The 24896-nt window shown below is 39.1% G+C and overlaps 1 protein-coding gene across 1 annotated transcript; it reads right to left on the reverse strand.

Annotated features, from left to right (window-relative positions):
- Positions 1 to 20750: 20750 nt before the first annotated feature.
- On the reverse strand, positions 20751 to 21470 carry LOC141702720 (uncharacterized). The gene has a single exon (XM_074506347.1). The coding sequence runs from the start codon at positions 21468 to 21470 to the stop codon at positions 20751 to 20753; it is 720 nt and encodes a 239-aa protein (XP_074362448.1).
- Between the last annotated feature and the right edge of the window lie 3426 nt (positions 21471 to 24896).

Genomic DNA, 24896 nt, shown 5'->3' on the forward strand with positions numbered 1-24896 from the left:
TGTTAGACGAAGATAATAGCCATCAGTTAGAAGCAGAGTTAAAGTAAGAGGTTATTGAGCATACCAGGCAAGTACCCCTAACTTCACTTATTGTTCAAGTGACGTTTATTTTGAATTATATTATGCAAGTACCTCTATCTTCATTTATCATTCAATTGATATTGACTCTGAACTTTATTCTTTCGATTTCCATACTATTCTAAGTTCAGAATAGTTAAACGTTTATATATTTCGCTATAAATCACTCTATACAGTGGAACATTGAATTGAGATTAGCGAATAGCTAATTATTCTAGTTATTTCGCCATCGATTGATGAGATAACTCTGGACCATGAGAAATGGGGAGTTATATGGTTAAGGATGTCCTTTGATTCGGCTCCTTTGATCAAAATGTTTTATGGATTGGATGAATGCGTAAGTGACCGGGACGGACGGTCCAGCGGAGGGCTATTTCTATGTGTTGTATGAAATACTATGACACCATTTTGCCACAGGCAGGTATATTGCCTTTTTAATTGAGTACTCGTATTTTGGGGACATGTTTCTATGAATCATGACCTTGTGCTATCACACGGGCTGATCAGCATGTGATAGTACGTCCGTCGGAGTTAGATTCCAATCTAAAAGTTATCGTTTATTGTTGATACTTTGTGAAGCTTTTATTAATGATCAAATATTACTGCTTTTATTCTTTTGTTCAGTTATTATTGGAATGTGGTTTATCATTTCAAGTACATTTTATATTGCTTGCTGAGCATTTCTTTCGCTCATACTTGTTTATCAATCTAATCTTTCAGCTAAGCCAGAGCAAGCTTGAGATCCAGGTTTGGTCAGAAGTCGAGTGCTTATAAATAGTGGTGTGTATTCCAGGTAGACTGTTTTGGGACGCTTGGATAGTCTAGAGGTTTGTAATAAAATTTGAATAATCTGTAAAACTAATTAGACTTATGGTTTGTAATAACACTTGATTTGTAGTAGTGCCTGTTCCATACTATAACCTGTGATCGATCCAGTGCAGGTAATGGGGTCGTATTTATTATATTATTCCGCTGTGATTATTTTATTATAATTTAGTGGCAAGTGACCCCCAAATCTAGACCCCGGGTTTGGAGGGCGTCACATACATTCTCTTACACACTCATATACACACACATCAAACTTGCTTTTCCTATCTATCTTCATCTTCCCAAATTGAATTCTTACTTTCACATCGGAGGAGGTGCAGGACTCAAACCTCCCTCCAGTGTTGTTTTGCATAAACCCCACAACAGCCACAACGCATATTAAATGTAGTCCAGGCGCGGGCGTCGGTAGGAGCAGCCCCATACACCGAAATTATCATGGCGCTTGAAGGAAGGGTACTCCGTCCTTGGGTTTCGGTAACCCCTGGACTCACCTTTATCAACAAACTCTTAAAAGAGGTCCATTCTTTTAATTTATAAGAACCCAAGCAACCTAGCTCTTTCATAACTATAAATGCTTTTTATTTAAGCCATGTTTGTGCGTCCTCGTCATTTAGGCCACGTTTGTGTGAGCCTTGTTTCGTTTATTTAAGCCACGTTTGTGTGTGCTATAGATAGTTTTGATTATTTTAGAACCCAGATCTGCTTCATTTTATATACTATCTTTATTATAGTCATTCTGCAATATTGTTAACTAAACCCAGCAAGCTTGTTTGTTATTGTGCTGGATGATTTTCGCTATCATTAAAAACCAATCTTAGATCTACATTGTTAGCTTAAAATCTTGGCCAGTTATTGTTTATACACTTTAGACATGGTAGAGCAGGAAAGAAATACCGTTGGGAGACCTTCTTCCAGTACCCAGGTTCAGGACCAAGACCATTCAAAGGCACAGGACCCGGGGGCTAACCGAGACACCCTCAAAGAGCAAACCATTAACGCATACCCCGATCATGGAAAGGGTAGTACCACCCCGGGATGCTACAAATTTGATCGAGCTGAACCAGTACAAGTACACCAATGTTCCAGTGACGGAGGAACACGTGACCAACCTAACTAGTGAAGAATTGGCTGAAGCAATCCGGCTCTACAGGGAACAGCAGGCCCGGGCTCAGGAAGAAGCTGAACAGGATGATGATCTGGAAGAGTCCGGGGACTCTCAACCGTCCAGGCCCTCCGTCTTTGACCAAATTGGGGCCAAAGAAAAGAAGAATCAAAAAGCCCAAAGTAACAAAAAAGAGACAGAAGTAACCAGGCAGCAGAGATTGGAGGAAGTGAGAAAACATATCAGACGAGAGGAGGAGAAAAGCTTGAGCTCAAAATTTAGAAAAGAATGCAGCTAGAAGAAGAGAAGCTACTAGCCAAGTCCAGGACCAAGTGGACCCGGAGGGACCCCACCCCCGAGGTCATTTCTGATGATGATGAGGAGGAGCAAAAGAACCTCAAAGATATGATTTATGAAATTCAAAGAAAGATGGAGAAGGACTCTGAAAATGGAGGTTGGGGAAACCCTAACACCCTTCAGCTATTCCTTAGAGGCCATTCCTCGGCAAAGAGGCCTCAAGCATTATAACTTAGATTCATTTGACGGACTGGGAGATCCAGAAGAGCACTTGAATTATTTCAAGCAGATTGCCCAGAATTACTATTATAATAACTTGACCAAGTCCAGATTTAGGGGGCTCATAGGTGGTTTAATTTAGTGTTTTTTATTGTTCTTGATAACCTGGATAGGTTATACGTGTTCTTAACTCTGTTTCAATCATATTTTCCCCTAATTATGAAACTAAAAGCCGTTTCTAGGATTTTCTTTTTAAAAAAAAATTCTATTTTAACTTCTAAAAATTCATTTTAATTCCCAAAATTCATTATTTATTATTCTGAAAATTATTTTTAATTCAAAAATAAGTCTAAATTATTTAGTTAATTAATTTTAGTATATAATTAATTATTAGTTGGCCAATTAATTTAAATATTAATTAATTAATTTAATTAGTTATTAATTAATTTTAATTGATTACTTAATTAGATTTAATTATTTATTTGGATTTAAAAATTCTGAAAATAGTGTCGAGTTTAAAATATTATTTTAAGTTATTTCAAGACTCGATAATTATTATTAAATTGTTTCAAAGTCATATTCGGATATTCGAACTCTGTTATTTAATTAGGAAATGATTTAGAGACCCGTTTTAATTCCGAAAAATGTTCAAAAATTCATATTAAATACCTGGGAAAATTATTTTTACCCCGAATCTTCTTTGAATAATTATTTTAATTAAATATCTTACGTGCTACGTGTTATATGTGATTCGATTTATATATAATATGTTTGTATGTGCATTGTTTGACGGTTTTTATCATAACTTCAATCCGTACGCCGGATTTGGGTGGAAATGAAGGGTAGATGAAAGCTTATGATGTTTATGTGACAATTAGACTGATAAGAGAGTGAGTATTGATAGATACTTGTGATTCAGAGCAGAGTAAGCGAGGCATAGAAAAAGAAAATCAGTGATCCGTAAATAGAACTGAATCGTAAAGAGAAGGCAAGTGATTGATGAATAGAAGTAAGGCATAGAAGGAGAAGGAAAATGAATGTCCAATTTTAATCATTGCTTATCCAGAAACTTGATTCTTCTGAATCATTTCAATTGGTTATTGTTTAACCTCAGTTATTGCTAATATGACTTTCTGAGCTAGTTAGCTCACTGTTGCAAACCTTTTATATTTTCAACAGCTAAAAAGGAAATTGTTGGTAACGAGGATTCCTAGTCTAGTGTGCGAGCTAGGATTCAAGGTTAAGTTGGATCGAGCTAGCAGGAGCTTTATATTGTAGATGTTTTATGCAAGATTGTAAGAATGATATCATTTTTATTTGTAAGTTGAACTAGTTGGGATTTGGTACAATGTAATAAAAGTTAAGGTTATGACTTATTTTCATACTTTAACCTGTTGCGATCCGTGGTTGTGTAAAGAAGGGTCAATGCATATAAAATTATATATACAGGTGTGTATATTGGGTGTGTGTTGTGAACCCCAAACTTCTGACTCGGGTTTGGAGGGCGTCACAGCTTCAGCCTTTGGATCTCATCTTCATGAGCCCTGATCCTTTCCTGTACTTCTTGGGTATTCTCCCCTCGTGTGGTTCTGGGGCGTTGATTAGCATCAGGCAATTGGTTCTTTGCCAGCACGCCTCCTCCTTGGAGCCACATCATCATCCGAAGATTCGGAATCTCTTTCGGTCTAAGGTCCAGAGAATTCTTGGTCCTCCGGAATAGGAGCCAAACCACGTATGGAGTGAGTGTCTGCCCTTGAGCTTCACTCCGATTAGCATGTCCACTTCTTCCAACCACGGGGTATAAGGGCATCCCATAAGAGGGGTTAGTGGTCACAATAGTTGAGTACTCATACCCAACGGGTTTAGAGTTCACAGGTGCATGTACCTGTTGAAATTGGGGATTCGTCCCTTGTGGCTGAGGCTCAGTTGCCCCTATCAGGGTTCCTTCTTGGGTGGAGGCGTAGGATGAGTGCGGGGGTATCTCTACCATTGATGAAATTGTTTGAGTCGTTCCAGCCGGTGTTCCTTCAGGGGCACTATTTCCATTCTGTGTTCTCGCCATGGTTGTTGTTATGCATTCCCACAGACGGCGCCAAATGTTATGGATAAAAAATTAGGTAGTATTTATTACTAGGATTCGGGAGTTCAAGGCCTTTAATGGCTGCTCTCGTATTTCGTAGCTTAACTCTGCCTTTACAAGATGCCTACCGTATCTCCTGTGAATTAGAGAATCAAACCAAAAAAATGTAGTTCTGATAAGGGTGAGACCCCTTATATAGATGTTGGGAGTACTTGAATTGGACTAGGGTTATGAGACTTGGGGGACAAGTCTCAGAATTTAGATAGACTTTGGAGTCCTATAATAAGGAATCAGAGTCCTTGTTCGTTTAGGTGCCCTCTAGGCTATCTTCCATAGAGTTATATTACTGATTAGACGCATTTAATGAGCTGTTAATCCTCCCTATTTATTAATTACGAAATTAATAAATATTTAGGGCTATTGGGCCTTCTTTGTTCCATCAGGCCTAATCAATATGTTACCTTCTTGACCTGACAATGTGTTAACCTTCTTGATCTGAATGTCATACATATGGCCTTATGTAATGGGCCTTGCAGTATTAATACATAATTATGCAATAGTAATGACGTAATTAGGTTTATTTTACTCCCCTATCAATCTCGTACTAATTTGTAACAATTTCCTCATTTAGATTTTTACTTGATTATCATTTCATTGTCGACTTTGCTTGCCATAGATTTATTATACTAATTTTTAATATCAATATAAGGAACATGACATTTAAAATTTATTATTATACAAATTTATAAAAAAAAATTAGAATTACATGTTCAGTGACAAATTAGTAATTGTCAAAGTTTAAATAATTTAAAAGAATAATATAAATAATAAATGATTTGATAATAATTACATCTATGCATATATGATATACATATAATTTAAAAATAAAATTTAATTCAATAATTAAAATATTTCAGATAATCCAGAAATTAAATAAAAAAATCTGAAATTTCAAGTTTGAAATTTTTCTCAAAATATGGAATCATATTTTCTAAATTCAATGAACCGACACAAGATTGATCAATAATTTGGGAAAGAAAAATCGGGTTTATCACAAAAATTACAATCTGCCATCCCCTACAAAAGTTGATTCATCTGTGTACCGATTATTTTCATAATACCGGTTGCGCACGCACGTATATCTTTCCTGTATTTCAATCTCTCTTCTCACGTCTAAACCTTCAGTTACACTAGTAGTTTAATCTTAATTCTTTTGAGGATTGATCAATGCCTGCAATTCCTGATTGTTTTATGATTTGTTTCAAAGTGGTTCTCAGCGAAAGGAGTAGCTTACACATTTTCCTCAAGTGGAAGCCAAGTTTTTAGTAGATGTTATGGCATTGGTGAAAGCCACTTAAAGGATCTCGTATGATTTAATACTAATAAAAATTATAGACATCCTTAGTAATCTTAAGCTTATTCAATTTGTTCTTTAAATCAACAATTTATCAATTGACAATGAGAAGCACCAGATCACGCCTTCAACTAATTGCTTCTGCCCGTTGCTCCTTTTGGACTTTTGAGGAACTATCAGAGAACACATTTGCATCCCCCTGCTCCTTTTGGACTTTGAGGAACTGGAGTTCCCGAGTGCTAGATCGAGAGTTGTTTGTTCTCCTAGTCACACCAGGAAATACAAGACAAATTGTTGGATCTCACATTTACTCTACAAGATGAAACAATTCAATATACACCATTTACCAAAAACAGTTAATCTTTACTTTAGAGGCCGGTCTATAGTGATGGAATGCGCTACAGTTTTAGACCATACCTTCGTCAAAGCGTATGGTGGCCTCAATCAGGATGTATTCGTTTATTAAAATATGGTGGCATAATGGCTTCCTGGAAAGGATAATAACCTGTGTAGTTTAATTTACACTTTCCTGCCTAGTGATGTTTTCACGAGCTTCTGCATTATAAGTCCTCCCTCCTGGAGCACTTTCTTCAAATTTGTAATCCGTCGTTCAGTTAGAAACATGAGAACTGAAACCACTAGCAAAGATAAAGAGTTTGTTACAGGTACTAAACATTCATAGACAACTAATAACACAAAAGCATAAGACTATTTTTATTATTATTTTCCTTTCTTATAGCATCGGATTTTACTTTGTTTTCCATATATTCACCTTTTTGTCCTGTCATTCAGGTTCCCAAATGTAGATCTATACCATGGCATGGTAGGACAATTATACATGGTCCTGATTAAGAATGTAATTGTCATTGGAATATGTAGCTACTCATAACTTACACGTATGACAGTTGTATATTTCTATGTCCATTATCTTTTAGTTAATTGTCCAAGACTGAACAGCCTTATATGAATGTGGCTATACCTGGTGTAGTGTGGTTTAAACTTTACTTTGATATTTGTCTTAAGTGTTCGTTGTTTCAAGTAAGGTTGACAATGGAACCAACTTGATCTTCTTGTTGCATTTGTTACACAGGAATGTGGACTAGAAGAGAAAAAAGGAGGGATCATCGTAGCTCAAGATTTAAGAACATGTATGTTGGACCTACGAAGATGGGCCCAAGAAGACATAGAAAAAATAGTAATGTAATTCTTCATTAATAGGCCCAAGAAGCCCACATTGTAAAAAAAAGTCCCACTTGGGACTATCTATAAATATAAGGGTTCAACCCCATTGAAGGGGTTGTCTAATTGATTAAAGAAAGTTCCTCCTAAAATGATTAGTCTAAGTGTTAAACAATTTCGAGACTTATCATTTTGGCGCTAGAAGGAGGGCCCTTTTTTCTAAGAATCCAATCAAGAAATGATTGTAGAGAGATTGATCCAGAAACTGCTGGACCAACTCAGGTGAAGGAGCAAACGGCAGGGATCGCCACCGACCTTAAAGATCGCGGTGACCATGAGCAGCCCAAACAATCGACTTTGAAGCTGAAATGTTTGTTCCTCCCCAGAAAGAGCTTCACAAGATCATCCGTTAAACTTAATGAACTCAGATAGCCAGGATAAGAAGAGAAAATTCAAATCTGACCAGTGATTGAGAATTAAAACAGCCAGGGCAAAAAGGTGCTTTCAAGCGACATGTGCGTCTCCATCTCGAGAAGGTCGAAAGATTGAAAGCTCAAAATGATGAAGGTCCAGAAGATTTATCTCCTTCTGATGAAGAGCTTGAGCTTCTCGAGTGCGAGACTGCAATGCTCCTAGCTAAACTCGAACGACAGAAGGAAAATCCATCGCCTTCGCCGGGAACTTTACCAAGCGTCGATAGAAATCAAGAGCAAGATGATGAACTCTACGATGAAAATGATGATGTCGAATATGAATATGAGCCATCAGCAGAATCGACGTCTCGCAGCCGCGTGAACGTCGATTGCGCAGGGTATCGACCAACCGATGTTCCCCGGCGAACTGAGTCCACATAGTCTATTTCCCATAAAGAGTTCGCCAAAATGCAGGAGGAAATCGCCCAGTTGCACACCATAATGAGAAATTAGTCGGGATTTGAAACTGTCTTCGAGAGCCCCCTGTCGTTGGTCCTCGAGAAAGCACGCATCGACAGGACGTTGAAAGCTCCTGCCCTCGATCATTTCGACGGATCTTCGGACCCATTAGCATTTCTCAACACCTTCGACGGGCGCATGGCCTTCTTCGGCCACTCAGAAATTGCCCGGTGTCAGTTTTTCTCCACTTGCCTCCAAGGTACAGCCCTTCGATGGTACAACAATCTGCCCCTCAATCAATCGACTCATGGACAACCCTAAAAGCAAGTTCCAAGCTCGATTCTCCAGTAACTACAAAGAATAAAGGTCACATCTTCCCTAATGACAATGCACCAGCGTTCAGGAGAAAGTCTCTGAAGCTTCCTAACCCGATTCAGAGAAGAAATAGCAGAGATTCCAGATCTAATTGAACAAATGGCAATCAACTTCCTGAAGCAGGTATTGATAAATCCCTCCATGGATTGCTCCTAGAAGAAATCTTTGAGAAAAGACCAAAAACCTTGCATGCAGCATTTTAAATCATAGAACATCGCATGATGCTCCAAGAGGCGGTGAGCTGCATCCAATCTCCTAAGCGCTCCTCTAGATACGAACGACACCGCAGCTACAGTCCGCGATCTCCCGCGCGTGACAAATGTCAAGAGCGTCGTCGATCGCCACCAAGTCGTATGGTCGACCGCCCCCAAAGAGATAGGAGAAAAGAGATTGGCAACCCCGCAATCGACCAGAGAAAGAATTCACGAGCTTAACACTGAAAAAATGACCATTTTAGGCGGTCCTGAAAACAGAGTCGGACTATCGTCCACCGAGACCCATGAAACCGGGTCATCCTCCGAGCTCTAGATACTGTGATTACCACGAAGATATAGGCCACAACTGAACAATGTTTTCAAATCAGTAACCTCATCGAAGGAAAGATTCCAGGGCAGCTTGTGCATTATGTACAACAAGAAGATTCTCCTAGACGTCACAGATGAGATGAAGAAGATCGGGTAATTGAAGTTATCTTTGGTGGCATAGCTGCTGGAGGGCTTTCTCACAACTCCCGAAAAATCTATGCCCGAGAAGTTTTTAATGTCAATCCATCAACAGCTAAACGCCCTTGAGCAAACCCTTCTCCTGTCATTTCCTTCTCAGACGACGATTATCGCCCCGGTCTCATCGAGGGCCTTCAGGATGCCCTTGCCATCACTACTCAAGTAGGAAACAACACAGTTAAAAAAATGATGGTCGATAACGGCAGCTCCGTTGACGTATTATATCACCATGCCTTTTCTCGAATGGACCTCGGCGATCGCCTTGAGAATTCTCGAACCCCATTATATGGGTTCACTGGGAACGAAGTACACGTGGTAGGAACTATCGACATGCAGTTTCTTTTCGGTTCTCCCCCGTGCCAAATTTGGAAGATGGTCAAATTTCATGTGATCAACGCATCCTCTAGTTTCGCCATATTGGGTCGAACGAAGATCACCGCCTTACGGGCTATAACTTCCATCTCCCATTTGAAAATGAAGTTCCCTACAGACTTTGGTATAGGAGAAATGGTGGGTGATCAAGCAACAGCTAGAGAATGCTATTTAACCACTGTCTCTCCAAGGAAAAAGACAGACGAGGATCTATAGGTCAACCAAGTGCTTGATATCGACCCAAGGGAACTAGTCGATACACCCACGAGCAGTTCATGCTCTCCTGTCGAAGAAACTGAGGATATAGAAGTATTCAAAGGAAATCCTGATAAAATTACAAGAATTGGCAAAAATCTTCCTGAAGTACTCAAGAGAAATCAGGAATCTCATCCGAGAGTTCTCTGACATTTTCGCTTGGAACCCAAGAGATATGCCCGGAATACCAGAGGTCGTGCACAACATTCACTCCATATCTAAAAGCATCAGACCCGTATGAAAAAGCACCGAATTTTCTCTACCGAGAAAAGAGCCACCATCGAACAAGAGGTCGACAGGCTCCTCGAAGCCGGTTTCATTGAACCAGTGCAATGTCCCACATGGATATCGAACGTGGTCCTGGTCAAGAAAAGCAACGAAAAGTGGAGAATGTGCATTGATTACTCTGATGTCAATAGGGCGTGCCCCAAGGACTTTTACCCTTTATCGAATATCGACCAACTCATTAATGCTACTGCGGGAAATGAACTCCTTTCTTTTATGGACGCCTTTTTAGGATATAATCAAATTAAGATGGACTCCCAAGATTGGCAACAAACTGCGTTCATCACACACCGGGGAGTCTTTGGGTACAGGGTAATGCCTTTTGGCTTAATCAATGCGGGTGCCAACAGATGATGGATAAAATATTCTCCTCACAAATAGGAAGGAAAATGTTGATATATGCCAAGTGTTCGTTCGGTCTTATGGCGGGTAAATTCCTAGGATTCCTGGTCACCCAGAAAGGCATTGAGGCAGACCCAGCTCAGACAAAAGCAATTTTGGAAATGGAAAACCCAAGATCTGTCAGGATCTACAAAAATTTACCGGATGTATAGCTGCGCTCCGAAGGTTCATTCCTCAATCCTCAAAAAGATGCCTCCCCTTTTTCTCTGCAATGAAGAAAGCTTCCAAATCCCCGTATTTCGTGGAACGATGATTGTGAAAAGAATTTCGCGAGTTAAAAACATTCTTGACGAATCCTCCAGTACTCACCGGCCCTTAGCTGGCGAGCCGTTACGATATATCTCTGCCTCCGATGAAACGGTTGCGGCCGTATTGGTCCGTGTCGATGAAGAAAAAGATGTCCTTGTATAATATATTAGTCATTCACTTCGGACGCAGAAACAAGGTATCCACAAGTCGAAAAGCTTGTATATGCTCTTGTGGTTGCGAGTCGAAAGCTGCGACACTACTTTCAAGCGAGGGAAATCCATGTTCTCACTAATCAACCTCTGAAAAGAATCTTACACAAGCCCGACATAACGGGCAGACTTGCAGCTTGGACAATCGAGTTAAGCCAATTTTACATCGAGTACAAACCTCGAACAACGATCAAGGCCCAGGTTCTCTCAATTTTGTCGCCGAGTCCAGTTTAAGTCCAGGGCACAAAAGCCGGATGACGATCAGTCGCCCCGTGGCTGTTATTCATAGATGGATCCTTGACATCCAACTCCGGAGGAGCAGGGATAATATTAATCAGTCCGAGAGATTCAAAATCCAACAAGCACTCAAATTCGGGTTCTCCGCCACAAACAACGTAGCCGAATACGAGGCACTCATCGCAGGACTAAAGCTCGCGGTCGGACTTGAGCGGAAGTCATCGACATATTCGGAGATTCTCAGTTGGTCTCTAAGAAATAAGTGGAGACCTCTAGACACATAATGAAAGGATGGCCCATACCGGACACGAACACAATAGCTCCTTAGAAACTTCTCTTCATGACAGAGTGTCGAATGTCGACAGAGAGGAAACCATGGGCCTGACTCCCTGCCAGCTGCGTCATCCAGTCTACCCATTAACCCAGGTCTGATATATGTGCATATCTTAGAGGCTCCCTCTATCGACGAAACTCTTTCATCAGATCCAGATTAACCTCGACTAGCGCCAACCTCATCCTCGACTATATCATCGACATAACTTCCTGAGCATAAAACTGAGGCTCGCACACTCATATATCAAAGCCATAAACAGATTGCGTTGTGGGCTCGTCATATAGCGATGCGCCCTATCTGATCCACTACTCCTTTGCTTATCTCCAGAGGAAAGCCCTCCAAGCAATTGTCGAGGTGCACAGCGGCATAATGTGGCGAGCATCTTGGGGGGAAGAACTTAGCCCTTAAAGTGATCAAACAAGACTATACTGGCCCACAATTCGAAAATGATTGTAGGATTATTCAAAAATTTCCAAGCATGTCAATTCCACGGGAGTGTAAGTCGTCGGCCCACGACCGAGCTAAACTCGATACTTTGTCCGTGTCCCTTTTTCCAGTGGGGAATAGATATTGTGGGTCCCTTCCAAAGTCCAGAAATCAATGCCAATATATGTGGTCGCTGTTTACTATGCAACTAATGGGTCGAGGCAAAGCCCCTCTCCAAGATTCGAGAAAAGGAAATGATAGAATTTTTTATGGAACATATCGTCTTTCGCTTCAGGGTTCCCAGAATCCTAGTTTCTGATAATGGCACACAATTTGGGTGCACAGTTCGAGAAGGCTCTACATGACCTAAAAATTCAACATGTCAAGGCATATGTAGCATATCCTCAAACTAATGGGCTCGCAGAGGTAAAAAAAGAACCATTCTGCAAGGTCTGAAGAAAAAAATTGAAGAGATACCCCGTTGTTGGGTCGATGAACTCCCAAATGTGTTATGATCATATAGAACAACTCCTCGAAGCACAATAGGCGAAACTCCCTTCCGCCTCGCATACGGCGTTGACGCTGTCCTACCCGTTGAGATAAGTTTAGTCTCCCCGGGTCGAGGTATTCGATCCCATTCTCTCGCTCGAGGGTTTGCGCCTTCACAACGACCTACTTGAAGAAAAGGGAAGAAGCCCGAATTCAGATAATCGCACAGCAAGAAAAAACCGCAAGGTACTTCAATAAAAAGGTCAAGCCCAAGTGCCTTAAAGTCGATGACCTTGTCCTCAGGGACTCCGCGGTGTCAAACCCACCATTTCAGGAAAATTTAAACCAACATGGGAGGGTCCCTATCGGGTCTCGAAGGTGGTAAGTGTGGGGACCTATGAACTTTCTCATCTCGACGGCCGGCCTATCAAAAATGCCTGGAATGGGATTCATCTCAAAAAGTTCTATCAGTAGTTTACTTTTGTCTGTAGTTCGATATCCTGAGGCAGTTTATGCCATACCAAAGACAAACCCTCGATGTAATGAGGGTCATTATGAGACCCCATCGAGGGGTGATTAAATTATGATAATGAATGCTATTAACTTATATCGAAAAGCAAAGAGTACCCACATCCAGTTACTTTATCTCCTACAGAAAAAAAGCAGAAGTTACTCAAAAATCGATTAAGTCAAAATAAGTAAGGAAAAACCATTTCATTTATATAATACAAAAAAAAAGGGGGAAGTGGGGGAAGAAATTCTTCGCAAACACAAAAAGGATATACAACATCTCATGATATTCTAGTTTGATGTACAACATGTTAAACACTTAACAAGTTGGATAAATCAAATCAAAGACTTTGTTTTCATACAAAAAGCAAAGACTGTAGTAGAAGATCCAATCGAAAAATAGTCTTAATTCATAGCAGTCTTAGGACTGCATTATTAAATTTTTAAGCAAATCTTAAAGCATAATTCAAACCCATCATCCAGAGAAATCAACAGATACTTAAGTTCACAGAAAACTAGAGAACAAAATAAAAAATATTTAGTCTATTACAAAAAGCCAATGGGGCATTCCCCGCCTTCATGAATCACCAACCTTTGAGGCAGCAAGGTCTCGCAGGTAGTCTGCAAAGGCGTGCCCCTCGACACTAAGACCAGCCTCCTCCATCCTACGTACGCATCTTGCCATAAACCGTCAACCCAAAGCATCGGCAATCTCTTCACGCCCTTCTGTACCTCAAGCTTCAAGTTCTCATTCTCCTCCACTATCAGCTTATAAGAGCTGTTCACCCATCGACCCTGTCGGTCCAGACCCTGACGCTTAGTCTTCTCCTCATCACGCTCCTTTTTAACTTCCCGAAGTCGACCCACGAGCTCCTGAACCCTGTTGCTAAGTGTCTACTAAACAAATCCCATCTCCCCAAATTTCTTCGATAGCGAGTGTTGGCATTAGCCAGATCACTCGCTCTGCTTCTCAAGCTCTGAGAAACTAACTTCGGCCTTCTTCTTTTGCCCCTTAAGAGCCGTAATCTCAGCCTCCAACTTCGCACGAACTTCTCACATCGACGTCAGCTCTATAGTCCTCCATAATGTGCATTAAATCGGAAAGAAAACTGCAGAAAAATGTCAAGTGGTGCAATAACATGCAGTTAACAAAAAACAACGTCAATAAAAAAAAGGGGGAAGAAGTAAGCAAAATAACGCATACCCGTCCAACTCGACTCTTGGCATCGATCGAGCGAGATCCTCGCGGGCTATCGACCCCTCATACGCCACCGCATCCTGAGGTAGATTAAAAAAATCTTAAGTGCCCTCAAGGGCAAAGTGATCCTCCTGTCCATCGTTCGGTGGGGCTGAATCTCGACCTTAACTGCTTCTTTCTTAGATCGGGGGTCGACTGGTTCCCCTCAAAAACCCTATTACCAACGACTGTCAATATTTGTTTACACCCTCAACAACAGCCTCTCGATCACCACGGACCCTCATCTTCCCTCCCATCAAAGACGCTTATGAGGGTTACCTCAACAGGAACAACATCTTGACATAACCTTGTCATGATCCTCGACCACCTTATTTCCATGGCATCGAGCAACTCTATAGAAACAGAATGATTGGCACCAGACGGACTAGGTCTAGCTGCATCAGTAGACTTCCATGTAGCACGTTGTAGCAAAAGCAACATATCTTGTCCATCTCTTTTCGAACCCCGCTGTCTAAAACTTCTTCAAAGAAGCTCCTGCTACTGAAAACACAGAATAAGAAAAAGAGGATCAGATACGCTGTATATATACAGTAAAAAAACAAAAAACGATAAAAAAGGGGGGAGGGGAAGGATAACAGAAACAAACAAATAGATAAAGGCAACAACAAACAGACATCCCCCTTACAGTCGTGCATTTCCAAAAAGCTAGAATCTTTCAAATCTAAGTGAGTATATAACAATCTTGACCCATGAAATCATCGAGATACGCGGTGTCGTGCTTCTCCAAGTTATTTAGGTCATCTATCGTATCCTGACTAACCTTCCCACTTGGTTTCACAAACTCCAAGTCAGGACCCCCAACATACAACCACTTGGCATGATAACCAGAGTTCGAAGGACCTAACACTAACAATCTTAATCCTCTTATATCGAGAGTCGAAGTACACCTGCCCGTCGTGGAAACGAACACCATATATAGAGAAAAATAATTTTAGAGTTGGCAGTCAACCCTTATCACAACATAATGCAACGAACCCGCTAAGCTGAGCAATAGAGTTCGGCGTTAACTGTCCAAGGCCGCACCCGATGGCCTCATACATCATCAGGAAGAAAGGATGCATCGGCAACCGAAGTCCAAACTGAAACATAATCATCGTTATGCCATGCATCCCGAACTCTGGCATCATCCAGACTCTTTCATCAGCTGTCAACACCCGGTACCGATAACCATTGAAAAGTCAGTGTAACTTTCAACTGACTCGCAGGAGGGTCTTTGGTGATATAATAGCTAAGATAATTCAAACTGGACTTACCCTCGAACTCGACCCTACCCAATTGAAGGCTCTCCTCGAATACCCTATTCCTAAAGTCTAGGGTGCGAGGGCTTAGGGGAGGAGAGGGAAGAGGACCATCGAGGATACCTTTTAAAAAATCATCACCCGCCAGAAAACCAAAAGACCCGCACTGACCTAAATCCAGAATTTCCAAGTTACCCAAATTCAAAACAGACTCTTCATCGCCCTCTTCTAATGGCCTCTTCCCAGGGTCTCGATTAGAAGCACTACTCGCAGACGACGACGAAGAAAAATCGGCCATCTCAAATTTTTAAACTACGGATAAGACGACAGACACACACGGGTAGAAAGGAAAAAGAGAAAGAAATGATGCTACGCGAAGAGAAAGAGGATGACTTACAGGGAGGTTGTGAACGGAGAGCGTGCAACAGCGGTTAATTCCTTTTTTGATGGCCTTGGAGGAAGCCGAAGAGTCCAGTCCGCCAATCTGCAAAGAAACTCAAAAAATAAATTTTAAAAAATATATAGGGTTCAACCCCATTTGAAGGGGTTGGCTAATTGATTAAAGAAAGTTCCTACGAAGATGGGACCAAGAATGTCAATAATAAAAGTATATACAAGATGGACGAGATAGAGTTAAAGTTCGGATCAGATTTTTGAATGTCCTTATTGCATGATCAAAGACTGCAACCTTAAGCAGGGCAAGACAATTGGGATTGGAAAGGTACTTAAAGAGAAGCTTGGATGAAACAGATAAACTTCGTGATCAATAAATGAGCGTTATGATAATGATAGTACTCAAAAACAGAGTTCCCTCCCTTTTTTACCTATTGAACCTGCGGATAAAAATATAATAGTTACATGCAGGACAGAGCATTATGAAACTGATAATGGTCAGAAACAGATTGTTGTCCTTATTCTCCCAATTAAATATGTGGATAATTACTTTGTTGCACGCAGGGAGTCAGAAAAAAATATATGGTGACTTCCGAAATATAATCCACTATCCCATATCCATAATGGAGGTAACATATGAACCTGAAGCTGAAAAACCTATTGTTATCAATGGATGGTCATAATTTCCAACATACATATAGTGTTGAAAGATGCTGGTCTATATATGGAGGCAGTGGTCGTAAATCAAAAGATGAATGGACAATGCAGGGGTATCAACCCACTAAGTTTCATCCTTTGTGAAACTATAAGAGTCAAATATGTTTTGTTATAGTAGAATTTAACAAAGATTGGACTGGTTTTGGTTATGCAAAGGAAGTTTGCTAAAAGGTTTAAAATGGATTTTCATGGAATCTGAGGCCGGAAAAAGGCAAGAGATAAAGGAGACAAGCTATATGCTTGGATTGCAAGAGAATTGGAATAAGATAAAATGATAAAATGGGGAATATTTGAAGAAGAAGGCATATCTTAATAGTAATTTAAAAAATTGTAAAAAAAGAAAAAGATAAAAGAGGCAACGTTATCCGGAAACCTAATTAATTCTCTGAAATGAAGGAGAAACATTTTGAAGGATTGAGAAGACTATAACCAAAACTAAAGCTACCTTAGTGAATGTATTAAGGCAGAGGAAGATATAGTTAAAGCTTATATGAACCCTGAAGGTATGAACCTCGGTTGCAAGATACTTTGGTTCTAGGTTATGGCTATAGTTTCTTATCACTGACTATTCTTATATTTTGTTGGCTCTGCTTAAATTCTTCATTATATAACTTTGAAGTTTCATTAATTGCATAAGGTTATGCATTTGTGGCTCTGAAGAAATACATAGCCATTGTTTACATTCAAGCTAATTAACAAATCACAAACATTATCTCTCAAGAATGCATCTATCAACCTTAGTTTAATACAGCTGAATGGTGATGATTATATAGAATCTAACTAACAGAAATGTAACTAACTCTCTATAAAAGACTATTTTATACTTGGCACTATATGTAGAATTACACTAATAACCCCTTGACTTAATCTGTTGACTTCAGTCTGTTGACTTCGGTATTACTCCCCCCCCAAGCTTGCTGTGTTGCTGAAGAAGAATCAGCCACATCAAGCTTGTTAGAACCAGAAGCTACACCAAGCTTGTTCATTAAATAAGCATGTTATTTTGCAGACAACTTCTTAGTGAACATTTCTGCAACCTGAGCATAAGAAGGAACATGCCTAGTAACAATTTCTTCAAAAGCCACCTTATATCTGATATAGTGACAGTCAACTTCCACATGCTTTGTCCGTTCATGAAGAACTGGATTAGCTGCAATTGCCAATGCAGCTTGATTATCACAGTTAAGGACAATAGGAGGTAATTCTGTCAACCCCATGTCATGCAACAAAGCTGATAACCAAGTCACCTCACAACTAGCCAATGCCATAGACATGTATTCAACCTCTGCACTTGATCTGGCCACCACACTTTGCTTCTTCATTTTCCAAGAAATTGGAGATGCTCCCAGCAAAATACAAAATCCCGATGTTGACTTTCTAGAAAATGCACAACTGGCCCAATCTGAATCACAGTATACAGTTAAATGTGCAGCTGACTTGCTTTCAAACAAAATTCCTTGACCAGGATTACCAGCTAAATACCTCAACAACCTTTTTGCTGCTTGCATATGATCTGTTATTGGTTGCTGCATATACTATATATGAATATGAACAACATACACTATATCAGGTCTGGTTACAGTAAGATATATGAGTTTGCCTAAAAGTTTCTGATAAGGTTGTGGATCAGATAACTTCTCCCCTTTATCAAGTGTGAGCTTAAGATGAGTTTCCATTGGAATAGTGCTAGGCTTTACTCCAGACATATGAAATTCTTTCAACAGATCCAAAACATACTTCTTTTGTGATACAAAGAAACCATCAATGGATCTATGTATCTCCAAACCAAGAAAATACTTGACTTCACCCAAATCTTTCATATAAAAATGTTCAGAGAGCATAGATTTCAGCCAAGTAATTACAGAGATTGAATTTCCCACTATCAGAAGATTATCAACATATACCAAAGTAATTATTATAGTATCCTCATTAGCTTTGATGAACAAACTATAATCTGATTTAGATTGCTTTAATCCATTATCTAGAAGAGTAGTAGAAAGTTTACTAAACCAGCACCTAGGTGCCTGTTTAAGCCCATACAGACTCTTGATTAGTTTACAAACTAACCTTGCACCACTAAGAATCTTTGTACCAACACTTGTATTTATAATTCTTGATCCCCATCCAGTACAACCTTGAGGAAAGTTCATGTAAACTTCTTCCATAAGATCTCCATGGAGAAAAGCATTTGTCACATCCATCTGCAGAGTATGCCAATTTTGTATAGCTGTTACAGCCAGTAATTTCCTCACAATTTCCATTTTTGCAACAGGAGCAAACGTCTCCCCATAATCAATTCCATACTGCTGATTGCAGCGAAGAATAACCAATCTGCTTTTAAATCTATCAATTGCACCATTGGCCTTAAACTTTATTTTATACAACCATTTGGAATTGATGGCATGTTTACCAGGAGGCAACTCTATGATTTTCCAAGTGCCATTGTTTTCAAGAGCTTCTAGCTCAACATTCATAGCCTCAATCCAATGCCGATGTTGAACTGTTTGCTTGAAATTTACTGGATCAACCTGTGTAGTAACTGAGGTGAGAAAACAAGCAAAATTTGATTCAATAGGTTGATCAATCACTGCTGACGCACTTTGCATTGGTGATTCATCCAAGTTTGATACATAAGAATCCATCCATACTGGTTGTTTTCTAACCCTTGAAGATCTCCAAGATGTGACATCAGGAGTATGGTTCTCCTATGAATCTGTATCTGCATCACCTTGACTTTGTGAATTATCTTGATTTTGTGTGGGCTCTTGGTTAAAATCAAGGAAGTCATCATATGACACCACTGGTTGAGTAGAAGGCATTGTGACAGGTAAAGGCTGCAAATATGTATCACTGCCAGAAGTTTTGTTGAATGGAAAAATATCTTCTTTAAAACTCACATCTCTGGATATGAACACAGTCTTGGTCAATATGTTGAGAAGCTTGAAGCCTTTCTGAGTTGACGGATATCCCAAAAATATACAAGGCACTCCTCTGGCTTCAAACTTGTCTATATGTACTCCAGGGTTTGCAGCAAATGCCAGATAACCAAATGACTTCAAATCCTCATATGGTGGCTTTTTATGATAAATCACTTCATATGGAGATTTGTTATTCAACACAGAAGAAGGAAACATATTCATAATATGAACAGAGGTTAAAACACACTCACCCCAATACTCTATACCTAAACCAGATTGAAATTTCAATGCTATGGCCATTTCAAGTATATATCTATGCCTCCTCTCTATCCTTGCATTCTGCTGTGGTTTATAAGGAATTGAAGTTTGATGCACAATACCTTTCTCAGCATAGAATTGACAACAATATGAATCTTTAAACTCCAGAGCATTATCAGTTCTCAAAGTATGAATACTCAGACTAAAATATTTCTCAGGATAAGCATAAAAAGCCTTAAAGCTGACCAGAAAATCAGAATTGTTTTGCAAAAGATATACCCATACCATTCTTGAACAGTCATCTACCAGAGTCAAAAAATAACTATATTTAACTCTAGTTTTGACTCTATATGGTCCCCAAATGTCAGCATGTATCAACTGAAATGGTACTTTTGAATGAGACTCACTTAATGCAAATGGCTTCTTTGTAAACCTAGCCATTGGACAAGTTACACAAACATGAGAATGTACTGTTGATACCTGTTTCTGAATACAAGGAATAGACATGATTTTAACTTGAGGAGCATGACCAAGCCTGTTATGCCATACTGCATAGTCTTTAACTTTTGACATATCTGACTGTAAATGATTGCATTCCTTATTATTTTCAGACAAATAGTACAATCCATTCTTCAGTTGTCCTATGCCTTTCACCTTTTTTGTGATGAATGCACAATTAGACACTTCTTTGGATAAAACATGACTTGACAACTATTATCTTAAGCCAACTTATGTATAGATAAAAGATTATGATTAAATGCTGGAACACACAACACTCCTTTCAGCTTCAAACCATTGTCCATATGAACATCCCCAATGTGAGATATAACAACAGTATCTCTTGTAGGCAGTTTAATAGTATAGGGAGAAGGAGCCACTTTCATATTGGACAATAAATCAAGCGTAGCTGTCATATGATCTGTGGCTCCAGATTCCATTATCCAGTTTTCTGAAACTTCTGTATGAATTTTTGCCATTCCAGAGAAAGGACTATCTACTTCTTCTTCATCCCTTTTTACTGGCAACATTCTCAGCAATTGTTCCAGTTGTTTACTGGTTATCATAACATTCTCATCAGCCACGTTCTCATCATCTTAAACAGATGTAGAGTTTTCCATCCTTCGGTTGTTACTTCTCCCTGATTGCCATCTACCAGAAACATTTCCAATCTTTGATGTAAAATTCTTCCTGTATGTGTTGTGCCATTTTGGATAACCAATAATGGTCCAATAATTGTCTTTACTATGTCCTCTACCTCCACACTCAATACACCTTTCTGAACTACCGGATCCATTACTGTTTCCATGATTACCTCCTTTGCTATACATTACAGCTATTTCACTACTCTGACCCACAGTCATTTTTAATGTTTCTCTCTGTGTCTCTTCTTGTTGAATCACAGAACAAGCCATTTCCACACTTGGAAATGGATCCATCATTAACAATTGACTCCTATGAGCCCCATACTCATCATCTAAACCATTCAAAAACTGAAACAACTTTGCTTCTTGTTTCCGTACATCTAAAGTCTTCATTAATACTCTAATTTCATCTGTTAGAGTGGTAATTACAGGCAAGGCATTCATATCTTCCAATTCTGACCAGATGATACTCATAGCAGTATAATATTCAAGAAGTGATACTCCATTTTGTTTCAGATTAAACAAATCTCTACACAGTTTATACTTCCTAGATCCATTCACAACTTGAAATCGTTTTTCCAGTATTTTCCACGCATCACTAGCATTATTAACAAACAATATCGAGTTCTTAATAGAATCTGAGACATTATTATAAATCCAAGCAATTACCATGTTATTACACGTATCTCATTGAACGCCATCAGTTCCACCTGTAGAACTTCGCAGCTCGCTTCCAGTAACGATCCCTAGCTTTCGCTTTGATGACAATTGAATTTCCATGGATCTTTTCCAGGTTCTGTAATCACTTGCTCCTTGTAATTTAATCACATTGATAGATGTAGGTCCATCACTCGGATGCATAAATAATATCCACAAATGAAAATCTACTACTTGACGCCATTGTTACGCTTTTCAAGCTCAAAATCAATAGATTGTTGACGAAAACTTTAACTTCTTCAAGATCTAATGTATGTACGAACTAAATCAGCTCTAATTGAACAACAACAGCTCTGATACCATGAAGAAATGCATAGCCATTGTTTATATTCAAGCTAATTAACAAATCACAAACATTATCTCTCAAGAATGCATCTATCAACCTTAGTTTATTACATCACAATGATGATAATTATATAGAATCCAACTAACAGAAATGTAACGAACTCTCTATAAAAGACTATTTTATACTTGGCACTATATGTATAATTACACTAATAACCCCTTGACTTCATCTGTTGACTTCAATCTGTTGACTTCTGTATCATTCCTATTATAATTTGGTTGATTTATCATTGTGTTCAAAAAGCTTTATACGGGATGCTTGAGCTACATATAACACTGTTACTTTAGGTCTTTTAGTTGAGTTTTTTTATTAGTACTGGATATCCATTAGCAACTACATACCAACTTGTTATTTATTTCCGCGTTACACATCGGGCTCGGGGCATGGGTAACATAGAGAATTAGAGATACGACCTATGTATAAATTCAGAATTCCAAGAACTATACATTGATCACTTAAATTAGCGACCCTCTGACTAGAAATCGGAACACAAGCTGAGGTGAGTGGGAGTACTAATTTCGGTTTACATTAAGAATAATTTACATTATTTTAATCCATGTGAGCCAGGACTTTCTGACTGTTTGCTAATTTCGTTTTGAGATGATTACAGTATTTTAAGTTGTTTGATTTCAAAAATTTTAGGCATCCTACCTATTTACTTAATGTGCCAATATTTTACATAGTACTTGTCAGGTCACAGATTGTACAAAAGTTATCTATCATATGCGGTGTTAGCTAGTTAGATAAGAAAGGTTTAGCAAGTCCAGTGCAATGCTAAAGTTGGTCCCATTTTAATAATTTGTAACCAAATGTCGAGAAGCTCAACACCAAAGGGTTTCATATTTAGATGCAAATATAATCAGAAGTGTACTTGGTTCAAAATTTAAAAACCAAAGATGCATATATCCATCTAACTACATCATCAAATAACCATATATTGAATTCATATTGGCATGCTTTAATCAAATTCCGGAGAGAGAGGGGGGGGCGAGGGTGAGCGGGAGAGGGAGTGAGGGGGGAGAGAGGGGGAGGGGCGGATTATTTATGAAATCATTTAGTTGCAAATTGCAACTAGCATTAGAGTTGAAGTTATATATTTTCTTTTGGTGCCAAATTATAGCGGTGGCTATAGTCATTTTGAATCTAGCATAGGACTTACTCTAAATAACCAAGAAAGCTAAAAAAAACTATAACAAAAGGTTTAATTTTAGGGCTAATCCATATTCAGCAATGCAAAAAGCTTGATTACAAGAGTGAGTGCTTGATTATCACAATGTGTAGATCCGATGATTATCATAGTGAAGCAGCACAGGTTTCCGTTTAGATAAACCAAGTTCATCCAGCAAACGGACAAGCCATGTGACCTCAGCAACTGCAGAAGCCATTGCACGATATTCGGCTTCTGCAGAAGATTTAGAAATTATGTGTTTTTTCTTAGATTTCCACGAAATATGTGAATCTCCTAACAACATAACATAACTTATGATAGAACGACGAGAATCCAGACAAGAACCCCAATCAGCATCGGAAAAAGCCTGCAACTTGAGCTAGTCTGAGGCTTTCAGCATGATTCCTTGATGGACAGTACCAGCTAAATAATGTAAAGTGTGATGAAGAGCAGCCAAATGAGTGTCACGAGGAGTATGCATGTATTGACTAAATATTTAAACGGTATATGAAAGATCTGTCCGAGTATTAGTTAGATAGTTGAGCTTACCAACAAGAGATCTGTACAACTCAGGATTTAAAAATAAAATCCCTTCAACACTGGATAATTTGAGATGGACTGGTAATGGGGTACAAACAGGATGAGTAACATCAAATACAGCTTCAGCTAATAATTTAGTAGCAAACTTTCTTTGACACAAAACAATACCATCAGGTGAATGAGTTACCTCAATCCCCAAGAAATAATGCAGCTGACCAAGATCTTTAATTCCAAACAGGGCATCTAAATAAGATTTAAGATGAGAAATGGCATGAACATCATCCTCAGTTAATATTACATCGTCAACATAGACGACAACAATACAAATAAGACCAAGTTGTTTCTTAATAAACAAACTATAGTCATTACGAGATTGAGTAAAACCTTGACAAAGTAACTCTTCCACAGATTGTACAAAAGTTATCTATCATATGCGGTGTTAGCTAGTTAGATAAGAAAGGTTTAGCAAGTCCAGTGCAATGCTAAAGTTGGTCCCATTTTAATAATTTGTAACCAAATATCGAGAAGCTCAACACCAAAGGGTTTCATATTTAGATGCAACCACAAAACTAAATTTTTAACAGATGTGGTCATGAATAATGATAGGGTACAAATACCCTGGCTAAAATTCAACCCAACTCTAATATTAGTAGGCTACAGTTGGAGAGTCAGGACTCCCTAACTCGGAACAAACTAATGAAATGAGCCGGGCTCAATTGGATAGCTGGCCCCAAACTCAACATAAAAGCATGATCACCTCTCAGATAAAGTCCAACCCTAGTGTCAGGTGAACCGGGCTCAGGGAGGTTCCAGGCCCATCCCAGCTTAGAACAAGCCTACCCTACATCCCACCAGGGAGGCACATGTGACAATGAAAACTATCAACCACCAACAAATGAGACAAACTTGACACGCGACAACACACATTTGGAGCATCCTAAAGGTGGTCCTTACCTGGACACGTGTATGAAATCCATCCGAGTTAGGTGTTTTCTGCCTCCAGCAACGAACAGTCCTGATCTAAAGGTACCAACCCCTACACCCTATCTATGGGCTAAATATATCCCAATGGGAAAGAATTCAGGGGTTACATTGTAATATACGGAAAAATTATGTGAATATTATATGTTAAATAAATAAATATTGTGTGTTTTATAAATTTAGAGTAATTGTTGCTATGATATGAGATATTATAACTGTTATGTATGTTTCTGTACGGGCCAGAAAATTTTTCGGTTGATTAAAATATGTTTAAATTGCAATTATAAGAACTTATCTGCAATCGGGACGCGTAATTATCAGCATCTTTATTAGGATACCTGTTTTA

The sequence above is a fragment of the Apium graveolens genome, unplaced genomic scaffold (assembly GCF_009905375.1).
Source record: "Apium graveolens cultivar Ventura unplaced genomic scaffold, ASM990537v1 ctg558, whole genome shotgun sequence".
In the NCBI taxonomy this organism is placed as follows: Eukaryota; Viridiplantae; Streptophyta; class Magnoliopsida; order Apiales; family Apiaceae; genus Apium; species Apium graveolens.

What these genes read in the sequence shown, in the direction of transcription:
- LOC141702720 (XM_074506347.1), bottom strand. Translation starts at nt 21,470, where the DNA reads ATGGTAATTGCTTGGATTTATAATAATGTCTCAGATTCTATTAAGAAC.